Consider the following 12,039-nt stretch of genomic DNA (forward strand, 5'->3'; position numbering starts at 1 on the left):
TCTCAATTTTTGGAATGCCTATACTTTGTACTCCTTTCATTCAAATTGGCTTAGTCATTTCGAACACACGCCACAAACGTCCCACCACCAATATATATACACGAAATAGTTGGAAATAGTTGGAAATAGTCTGGTAAAAAATATTCCGATAGTTGTGAATCGGATTCTTTACATCTGAAAACAACATTGTTTAAACATTATGTACCAGCGACAGTAGCGACCCGCCCCGGCTTCGCACGGGTTAACAAATTATAAGTACATAAACCTTCCTCTTGTATCACACTAGGTCTTCTTCTTCCTCGCGTTGTCCCGGCATTTTGGCCACGGCTCATGGGAGCCTGGGGTCCGCTTGGCAACTAATACCAGTAATTGGCGTAGGCACTAGTTTTTACGAAAGCGACTGCCATCTGACCTTCCAACCCAGAGGGTAAATTAGGCCTTATTGGGATTAGGCCGGTTTCCTCACGATGTTTTCCTTCACCGAAAAGCGACTGGTAAATATCAAATGAAATTTCGTACATAAGTTCCGAGAAACTCATTGGTACGAGCCGGGGTTTGAACCCGCGACCTCCGGATTGCAAGTCGCACGCTCTTACCGCTAGGCCACCAGCGCTTAATGGCCTAATTGTATCACACTAGGTATCTAAAAAACCCGCATCAAAGTCCGTTGCGTAGTTTTAAAGATCTAAGCATACATAGGGACAAACAGACACCGGGAAGCGACTTTGTTTTATACTATGTAGCGGTGTTTATGTGTAGATTTGTCATGCATTATGTTAGTCATAATTTATATTAGTTGTGCCATTAGAATAAGTTTTTTATGGACTTTTTTCTTAACTGTTGTGTAATAATCTTCCGTAATTAAATACTAATGATATTTATACTGTATTTTTATTTTGTAATCATTAAGTAAGTACTTTTGATTTTCGTGCTTTAACTCGTCTATAATAGTTGTCACGAGGCATCTATATATTAGTAGATTTTTATTTTGTCAATTAAATAAAAAATATATACTTCAGAGAGTTAGAGCCGGCATAGCTTTATTTGACTTTCATAAGCGCATTATTTGAAACATAAACTATCTTTATCTTTACTTGTAAAGGTCATACTTAGACTGAAAGGCAAAAATGCCCCAAGTGGGTCAATCAACTATTTCTTGTTGTTATTCTGTCCCATCAGCGAGGAGACAATAGTAGCATAGATTGTTAGAAGAACTGCTGTACCATGTTCTACTAACATGCTCAGTAGATGTCCCATTATGGAAAGGTGTTATATACAATTATCATAAAATGCAAGTTTGGTTCATTTAAATACGAAAAACCTAGAATTTTAAGAGTGACTCAGGAGACCGTAACCATAGCAACGTGTGACAAGAAAAAGTTGATTAACCCAAGTATATTTCTGGTTGGGAATTGTATGGCCACTTTTTCGGTGGTTTCGCCATGTCAGAGACAAGGCAAAAGCAACTTAATTCTCTTTGGCCATGTCCGTTCGTCTGTCCGTCCGAGGCTATGCTCCGTGATCGTTAGGGCTAGAAAGTAATAGGTAATTTGTGAATCTTAATTTCAATGAAACAAATTTTTGCCCAACTCTACCTACATCCTAACCTATCTGTAGAATATCCGGGTAGCTTTGCTCGGAAAACACATAAAATCCTACTCAAAAATGCGCGTTTTCCCGGGAGATAAGATCTAGCTAGATCGTCTTTTCGCCCCCGAAAACCCCCATATAGCAAATTTCATCTAAATCGTTAGAGCCGTTTCCGAGATCCTCAAAATATATAGGAATAATAGGTATATAATAGGTATATAGGACGACCGGTCTGGCCTAGTGGGTAGTGACCCTGTCTGTGAAGCCGCGGTCCTGGGTTCGAATCCCAGTAAGGGCATTTATTTGTGTGATGAGCACAGATATTTGTTCCTGAGTCATGGTTGCTTTCTATGTATTTAAGTACTCGTATTTGTACATTACATTGTATATATCGTTGCTGAGTACCCACAACACAAGCTTTCTTGAGCTTACCGTGGGGCTTAGTCAATTTGTGTAATAATGTCCTATAATATTTATTTATTTATATAAATAAACATCCAAGAATTGCTGGTTTAAACACGTAGTGATCATATTCTCTTTGGTTTAAACTGTATAAACAGGTATACGATAAGATATATAACCAAAGAACCAACGTTTTAAAAGGAAGTCATGTAACGTAACGAACTTTTTCCAATACCGGATATTGGGGCGCGGCTTCCGGCCCTTTCGAGTTTAGAACAATGGCGGCACCTGTGGCTGCGCGGGAATTCTAAATATAAAGTTTGGGGAAATGGAAATGATGGAAAACGGGCGCGAAAGGTGGAAATGGAAACAAAAAGGTTGTTGTGGATAAATTAAATAACTAAACTATTGTTAGAGTCTGTTCGGAAAGAGAAGAGTCGTGGAATGTATTGGGCCCCATAGATAAATAGATAAAATCTTTATTCAACCACAACTTACATGTTTTGTGACACAATAAATACCTAATAAAAAGAGACAAAAAGAAGAAGGCAACATACAATTTGACACTTATTAGCAGTAATAGCAATTTACATATTTATTTTACATAAGTAGAGGGCCATGTGTTGTGGTAAAGAATAGGCGCTGACTCAGCATAGATAGGTACTGCGGAGACCGCAGCGCTGATCTTCCGTCAGAACCTTAAATAAACCTACAGTACTGAACGACCAGTGCAGCGCCAGTCGATGTATGTATGAAATACGTATATATTTATATATATGTATTTGTATTTGTAGATACTATAAATATTTGAAAAAATAGAATTTACATAATATGTGTCGCGCACAGACAATCCAACCTCTAGACATAGCATAGTCGCGCTACCCCCTCTGCCACACATACGGTAGCGTTACTCCATCTTCGAGTCCATCCCGTGCCGTGAATGGTCGGTGTCTTTGAACGGACCAATCACGGCACGGGATTCGCTCACCTCGTCCCCCCGCACCCCCGTATTTTTGGCAGCATCGGTTTCATGAAAGAATTGGCCTAAGCTCAGTCTAGAGGTTGGATTGTCAGTGGTGTCGCGTAACGGTGTGGGTACAAACAAAGTATGACGCATAAGTTAATACTTACTTATACCATGCATCCCACGACTCTTCTCTTTCCGCACAGACTAGATTTTCTTTTTGTTGTAGTACCTATACTTCTAAAAAATTCGAAAATGTTTTGTTCAAGCAAGTACCTATTAATTTTTATTTAAACAGACGGCCGGGCATATACAGCTGGCCCCGCGTGGAACAGTTCGAAAACCCATGGTACCCTAGTAAGTACCCTACATAAGTATAGGTACCGTACCTATTGTGCATTATGGCGCGGTTCAGCACAAACATTACGCCTAGTTAAAATAATGTCCCTTAAGGGTCAAACACATTTCAGAAAAAGGTCCCTTCTGTGGGCAAAACATTGAAAGTTAACGTCCCGAGTACATTTAAGTATATCACCATTTCCTTATTTGAGTCTCAGCGTAATAATTAGCTTTTGATCCTCTTTGCGACGTCTGGCTGTCTGCATGAAAGACGCGAACTAGTTAACCAGACATAAAAATGTGTATGACCCTTAAACCAATTATGTTTGGATACACAGACAAAAGACTTTAAAATAATGTAGCCGCTTAAAATTTCCAGAAACATGTCCCCGCCATTTGACACAGTTTCCTAACTTGGCTATATCACCATACAGTTCCCTAGGGGTTGTAAACCTTTAAAACTGTTTCTCGGCTGAGTTAAACTGTCGTTTAAATGCGGCACGACGCCTGATTTACATAGTGGCTCTGTTAGGTCACTCCGTTTGGGAATCGTTGAGGGACCTTAAAAATCTATACGGCTTCGATTTTATATATATGTGTATGTTAGGTTGTGTTACGGTGCGCATGAAGGAAATTTCGTTAGCTGCATCCGTATTTCTCGAATATGCAAGTGTGATACAGAGCAAGATAAGGAAATTTCGGTTATCATTTTTCGAGGTTGGCCTTATGAGGCTTAGGTACCTAAATATTTTGTAAATCTCTACGTATAACTACTAGGCATATACATATTTATGTGAGTTAGGCTTTGATTTACAAAGTAAAAAAAACTTTTGCAATAAAATAAAGGACGCTACATACGAGGGGTATTCAAAATATTCTCGGTATGAGAATGAAAACAAACAAGTACGAAAAGTTTGATATTTTTATTTTTCAATATACTCCCCCCCTATGTTCATACACTTAAAAGATCGATCAATTATTTTTATTAATCCTGCATAAAAATATTTTTTATCTTTGGTGTAAAAATGCTCCTCCACGCCGCCTTCAATGCTTCATCATCGGAAAATTTATTTCCACGCAGATCCTTTTTAAGATTGGGGAACAAAAAGAAGTCGCTGGGGGCTAAGTCCGGACTATACGGTGGGTGAGTAACAGTTTCAAACCCACATTCAACAATAGCTGCCTTGGCAATATGAGCAGTATGGACGGGGGCGTTGTCATGCAGAAGCATAACACCTTTGGTTAACTTTCCTCGCCTCTTTTCTTTGATTGCATCCTTTAATTGACGTAGAATGTTAGCGTAGTACTGTCCTGTGATATTTACACCTTTTTCTTTATAATCGATCTGTAATACTCCTTCACAATCCCAAAATATCGTGGCCATGACCTTGCCAGCTGAAGGGATGACCTTGAACTTCTTGGGATGAGCTGAACCCTTAATGTGCCACTGCATGGACTCTTGTTTACTCTCTGGGTCATAATGATGAACCCAGGTTTCATCTCCAGTAACTATTCTTTGCAGCACCTCATCAGGATTTTCACCGCACAGGTCAATAAAATCGGAACAACAAGCTACACGCATGCCTTTTTGAAGCCGAGTCAGCATTCGCGGAACCCATCTTGCACTTACTTTTGACATATTAAGATGGTCATGGATAATATCATGTATGGTACCAATAGAGAGATTGGTTACTTGTGCTATAGATTTTACCTTCACTCGACCATCTTCCAATATAAGTTTTTCCACTTTATCAATATTTTCTTGTGAAGTAGCTACTACAGGCCGGCCAGGTCTAGGGTCGTCTTCAACACTCTCCCTTCCACGTTTAAACTCGCTTGACCACTTTTGAATGGTAGATAAAGAAGGAGCAGACTCACGGTAAACACAATCCATTTCCTCTTTTATGGTTTTTTGATTTTTACCCTGTTTTGTCAAGAATTTTATCACGCATCGATGTTCTAATTTAGTTAACATTGTCAATTCCCACATGATGTTCATGTTTGTTCAGCAATTGCAGAAAAACAAAAGAACATCTCGCTTCGAATTATACTTTTTTTTAATGTCAATGAATAAACCTTAGCGGCCAGTAACGAAAGAAATTTTAGAAGAGGTTGTAAGATATCAATACCGAGAATATTTTGAACGCCCCTCGTATTTTCTTGGGTTTTTGCCAACATTCCACCGCAACACACTTCAAAAGAGGCCCAACAATGAATTTGCCGCAATTTTAGGAACTTTACGAAGAAAGGTTGGGAACTTCTGCGCTATACCACGCTATACAATACATCAACAACATCATTCATATAAGATTAACTAAATATTATATTATAAGCGTTACGTGCTACTTTGGCATTCGCATAGATTTAAGATATGATCGGAGAGCTTTGCTACGCGTCTACTGTGGCCGATTAATACTTATTGTTAGTTTTTAAGTTAGGTTCAACCTAAATCTACTGAGCTCAAGGATACGTGCTTATGCCTATGCAATCTTAATGCCAAGTGTTCAAGCTTGGATGTCTTGAGTATTAAATAAAAATCGCAGATACTTAAAAAGCTTCTAATTAAAGTTCCACAAAGGCACTTAAGATTACATTGTATGTATGAAAAATATATTTGCGAGTGTGACGCGCACATGAGCTTGTATCTCAGAGCCTAATGGCTCGCTAGGCGTCTATAGAGTCGGCGGGGGGCGCGGCTGATGGGCCAACTGGTTTATTGGCGTACGGTCCCCGCTTCCCCTTCGTTGGTAGGAGCCGCAACATCCTGGGGGCCCTTGGAGGCGTCAGCCTTCAAGGCTTCATGAGTGTCGTCCAGCAGTGGGCAGAGGTACTTCACACCTCGTTTATAAGTGCCCGTTACTGTGGCAACTTCGGCCACTCGCGAAATCCCGTCGGCGCCAGGAAACAATTTGGCGATTCGTCCAAGCCGCCAGTGTAGGGGAGGAGTATTCTCTTCCTTGATGAGGACCAGGTCACCCAGTTGAAGATCTCGTCCTGGAACACGCCACTTCGTCCGTTGTTGGAGCTCGCAGACGTATTCCAATTGCCAGCGCCGCCAGAATTGCTGTCTTAATGCCTCGAGCCTCTGAAACCTATCTAAACGGTTTGGGTTTATATCCGCGAGGTGGGGCGACGGCAACGAAGTGAGCGCGCGGCCGATGATGAAGTGACCTGGGGTTAAGGGTTGGAAATCGTTTGGTGAAGACGACAAAGGACATAAAGGACGACTGTTAAGGATAGATTCTACCTGACTGAAGAGAGTTGCCAATTCTTCATAGGTTAAATGAGCGTTACCTAATATACGATTGAGGTGAAATTTTGCCGATTTGACTCCTGCTTCCCACAAACCACCAAAGTGAGGAGCATATGCCGGTTGGAATTTAAATTGTATTCCCTCATTTGCTGCAAAATTGCAAACCGTGTCTGAGTTTGAAGTAAGGTAATCGCTAATTTCCTTGGCCGCTCCTACAAAATTACGTCCATTATCGCAGAATATTTCGCGAGGTCGCCCTCTACGAGAGATAAAACGTCGCAGCGAAAGTATGAACGAATCCGTCGACAGCGTGCTTACTGCCTCTAAATGCAAACATTTGTACCGGAAACAAACAAATATAGCTAAATAGCACTTTGTTATTTTGCAACCTCTGCCATGCCTGTCTGTAATCATAAAGGGACCGGCGAAGTCTACGCCGACACTAAGGAAAGGAAAATCAGGCGTTACGCGCTGAGAAGGCAGAGCGCCCATCAAAGGAGCAGAAGTGTTGCCAGCTGCGCGGCGACAGGTGACGCATTGTTGCGATACGGTGCGCGCAAGCGTGCGCCCCGATACGGGCCATACCGTCTCGCGAACGGCGGCTAGAAGCAGCTGAGGAGGAGCGTGCAGGAGACGGATGTGTTCCTGTTGAAACAGCAATCTAGTCAATCTATGTTTAGAGTGTAACAGCATTGGGTGGCGTTTGTCAAATGGATAAAACGACGAGGACAGACGTCCACCAACTCTGAGAAGCTTGTCGTCTTCATCGTAAAATGGGTTCAATGATAAAATAGGGCTTTTAGGGCCTAGAGGTTGCTTGTCACGCAACAAATTCAATTCAAGGGGGAAACTAGCCTGTTGTGACAAAGCGACCAGTTTTTTAAACGAAACCTCGAGCTCCTCAGGTTGTAGCACACCCGTAGTTTTATTGGATGAAGGGCGGCAGTTATGCGCAAACCTAAGCATATAAGCTACCGCACGTTGTAAACGTGTAAGTTTCGAATATCGATCGAAATCAATAACATTGTTTTTTTGCGAATCGTCAGTAATCGCGACGTTAACCTTTAGCTCGGGTAAATCGAGTTCCGAGTTTGAGGAAAACTGAGGCCAGTTATTTTGTGGCTCGTATAAGAAAGATGGCCCGGTCCACCACATGTGCAAATCAGGTAAGCGACGCGCTTCGACCCCTCTAGATGGGTAGTCAGCCGGATTTAACGCGGTTGGAACGTGACGAAACTCACTGCCATCGGTGAGTTCTAAAATATGAGCCACGCGATTGGCAACAAACGTTTTTAATTTGGTTTGATTAGTTTTAAGCCATGCGATTACAATTGACGAGTCAGTCCAATAAAATTTCTGCGCAATCTGGCAGCGCAACGTCTTAGAAACAGCTGACGCGAGCTGCGCGCCTAGAAGGCAAGCGCATAATTCCAATCGCGGAATAGTCGTAGCCTGGACCGGCGCGACCTTGGCCTTGGCGCACAGCAACCTGACTACAACATCGCCCCTCTCATTATTGGACTTTAAATAAATACAGGCGGCGTATGCAACTGAGCTTGCATCACAAAAGACGTGCATCTCGATCGGCGAGTCGCAAAGTACATTACGAGGTATTTGGAGCGAAGTTAAAGACGCTAACCCGTTAACAAAGTCCTGCCAAGACTCGTTTATGTAACTCGGCACGGGAACATCCCAGTCGATTTTTTCAATCCATAATTTTTGAATTAAAACTTTAGGTATAATCGTCAGCAAACACAAGAGGCCTAGGGGATCAAATATTTTACACGAGTCCGATAAAATTGAACGTTTCGTAGGGTGGCCGTCCTTGGCAGAGTATTGAGTAGGAAAATGAATGACATCTGCCTCAGAGTCCCAGCCCACTCCTAGCGTGTGCGACGACGAGCTAATGATCAAGCTACCTTTATTTTCACCTACACTATCGTTTTGTGAGTCATGCAAAATTGACGGTAAATTTGTGCGATATTTGCGCAAGGGAAAACAACCAGCTGCCAGCGCACGCTCAACCGACTCTTTAATATAACGCAATTCCTCCTCTGTGTCTGATCCCGTTAATAAATCGTCAACTAAAAAATCATTTTGAATGATGATCTTAATTTTTTCATCTGCACATTCCTCGCCCAACTGCCACAAACAGCGTGTACTCAAAAAACTAGCACTTGAAAATCCGTAAGTGACCGTGTTAAGCCTTAAAGTCTTTAAAGGTTCGTTCTCATTGGAGCGCCAGAGGATTAATTGTAAATCGCGGTCGCATTCCTGAACCAGGACCTGCCGATACATCTTAGCGACATCCCCAGTTAAAACATATTTGTAAGTACGAAACCTCAGAAGAATGTTAAACAACGAATCTTGGATCGTCGGCCCAACCATCTGTAGGTCGTTTATAGAATAGCCAGACGTGGTGGGGGCACTGCCATTGAATACGACCCTTAATTTTGTAGATTCGCTGGAGGGCTTTTGCACAGAATGATGTGACACAAAAAAAGAAGGATCCGGAATGTCAGAATCGGACACAGAGAGATGGCCTAATTCGGCATATTCATTTATAAATTGCTGGTAAGCTGTTTTCAAATCAGGGTTGCGTTTGAATCGTTTCTCTAATGCAAAGAACCGTTTTTTAGCAAATCGATACGAATCCCCTAAACAATCGGGTTCCGTAACTAATGGCAAACGCACGTAAAACCTACCGTTATCGTCACGATAAGTGTGAGTGACAAAGTGTTGCTCACATTCCGCCTCTAAATCGGTAAACGGTTGACTAGGTTGGGGCACCTGCTCCAGCTGCCAGAATTTGGTAAGCGAGTCGTCGAGATTATCACTTGTGTACAAGTGATTGCATTGTAAAGAGGAATTGAACGACTTATCGTTTAACATTGAAAATGCATTGTACTTACTTACCACTAACCAACCTAGTTTCGATTTGCGCAAAACAAGCGAATCGTGCCCTATGTCAATTTGCTGACCTTCAACCAGACTCCAAAAAACGTCACCGCCAAGTAAAATATCTACAGGTCCGGGCTGATTAAAATTAGGATCAGCGAGTGTTTTATTACGTGGCAACTTGACGCTCGACACATCGATATACTCTAGTGGCAAAGAGCTATTAATTACAGGCAGCGCTAAACATGCGATATCGAATTTGGATTTTTTATCATGTTTAGACCGAATTTGCACAAAGCAGCGCTCCGGATTACTAGATATAGGAACGTCGGACAATCCGAAAAGCTTGGAATTACTGGGCAGCGGTGCGAGTTGCAATTTCTGTTTAATACTGCTTGTAACAATAGAAGGCATGCTTCCGCAATCTAAAAACGCGCGCGCTGTTACATAATCATTAATAGCCGGGCTATATATGTCTATGTACGCGGTAGGCAAGAGTATTTGATTTGAGCGCGACACGGTCACATTCGACGACAGCCCGAGCTCGGGCTCCGAACGCGGCGGAGGCGCATCTACGGGCGCAGCGGCAACCTGAGGAGTCTCCCTATGCAACAAAGTATTATGGCGCTTCTTACAAGTGTGACACGGAGCTACTCTGCAGCGATGAGAAGTGTGCCCCTTCCGCAAACAGTTGAGACAAAGGCGTAACCTTGACGCTCCGGAGATCCGGTCTTCAACTGGCAGGGACAGGAATGACGAGCAATCGTAAATCCGGTGCTCGCCGCTGCAGAACACACAGGCAGGAGGAGAGGCCGAGGCCGAAGCAGCAGGAGTGGCTGAAACCGCAAAACATTTGGTGCTAGACTTCTCGCGTTTATTATGAGGCGAGGCAATAGGTTCGCGTTTATTATTATTATTAGTGATAGGCTTATCAGATTTATTACGCTGAACCGATTCCAAAACATCCGCACGTCCCTTTAAAAAGCGATTAAAATCGGCCAATGACGGCATATCATCATTTGAAAATGAATTACTTTTAAATTCCTCCCATTTTAAACTCGTATTACTATCAAGTTTATTCGCGACCATATGTATAAGAAGCGTGTCCCACTTATCAGTGGGCTGGCCCAACGTATTTAAAGCCCGTAGGTTTTTGGACACATGATCCACTAAATAGCGCAAGGACTTTGCCGATTCGCGACCAATCTGTTGTAAGTTAAACAATGAGTTTAAATGTTTGCTAATCAGCTGTTTTTTGTTGTCATATCTCTCGCAGAGTAGACGCCATGCCTCAGCGTAATTATTGTCCGACACTTCTAAATTACTTATCACCAGAGCCGCTTCACCGTCCAAATAAGAATTTAGATAGTGAAATTTGTGAATCGGCTTGATGTGGTCGGAACTGTGAATGAGTGAATCAAATGTGTCTCTAAATTCGAGCCACTTAAAATACGAACCATCGAAACTAGCGATTTTAATCACAGGCAAACGAAAATTTAAACCGTTGCATACATTGTCATGACCACAGTTACTTTGAACTTCAGACTTTACGCTGGCGAAATCAGATCTTTCGGCTATCTTATCAATAATTTTCTGCGCCGTTGCAATAAGAGAAATAAAATCATTTTCCATCTCTTCTCTTATGTCAATTTCGGACTGCATATCAGATGTAGTCGCAATTTCTATTTGAGTTTGGATCTGGTCGAATTGTGTGAACATATTACGAAAACGATCCAACTTCAACGAAAGTTCGTCTACATCTTTCGAGGAAATATTTTCCTGAGCATTCAATTCCACAATGTAATTTTTAAATTTAGTAATACGCCCCTTAATGGACGTTCTAGTAGGAATCAACGTAGCCATTATATGAAAAAGATCCGATTTCAATTAAAAACAGCGAATGAGGAAATGAGAAATCAAAAATAAAATATTGGAATAAATACGTAAATTTTTCCGGCCTATGTTCACAGTCACAGTGGTTGGCTCGGTCGGCAACAGTGCTATGCGGAATGCAGGAGTCAGCGGAAAACGCACCGCAGCTGCAGCTGAGTAGTGGCTGTTGCCGGGAGCGATGCGACCGGTTCTTATCTGTAACACGGTGAACACTTGTGTTACTATGGAATGCAATGGAATTTTTTGCGTTGAGATTTAACTGTGCGTAATTAGTAAAATCGCTAGACAGTATTCTATATAGCACAAAGTGGGAGTATGCTTTATGAAATAACGGACTGTTTAAATTAAGTTGAAGAAATTAACTAATAAGAATGTCACTCAAATAAGCGTTCTGTTCTTTAATAGTTTTAAGTTCTTAAATTGTCGTGAAAGACTATAGGTTTTAAGTTTGGCTATAAAGCAGCGATCAGATTATTTCACTGACACTAGCTATTAAATGAGGATACGTGCTAAAAAATGTTTACGTCACTAGTGCAATAAAATGGCATACAATTAAACTTAAGCACGGCAAAGGGTGAAGACGGCAAAGCCAAATAGTCAAGTAGGTGGAGGATAGTACGAGCAGAAAAATAGGAAATATGAAGGAATGGTGCACTTCCCTTGCTAAACCTTGGCTGCGGCGGCGTCGTTCTGACCGGCG

General features: G+C 41.9%; 1 protein-coding gene across 1 annotated transcript; it reads right to left on the bottom strand.

Moving 5' to 3' along the window:
* Window positions 1–5,934: 5,934 nt before the first annotated feature.
* LOC134657623 (uncharacterized) lies at window positions 5,935–10,792 on the bottom strand. Its single transcript, XM_063513186.1, has 2 exons — window positions 10,082–10,792; window positions 5,935–6,466 (listed from the first exon to the last, which is right to left on the bottom strand). Exons 1-2 carry the CDS (start codon window positions 10,533–10,535, stop codon window positions 6,009–6,011), a joined length of 912 nt encoding a protein of 303 aa, XP_063369256.1. The 5' UTR covers window positions 10,536–10,792; the 3' UTR covers window positions 5,935–6,008.
* Window positions 10,793–12,039: the final 1,247 nt, after the last annotated feature.

This window comes from Cydia amplana, chromosome 20, assembly GCF_948474715.1.
Source record: "Cydia amplana chromosome 20, ilCydAmpl1.1, whole genome shotgun sequence".
Lineage (NCBI taxonomy): Eukaryota > Metazoa > Arthropoda > Insecta > Lepidoptera > Tortricidae > Cydia > Cydia amplana.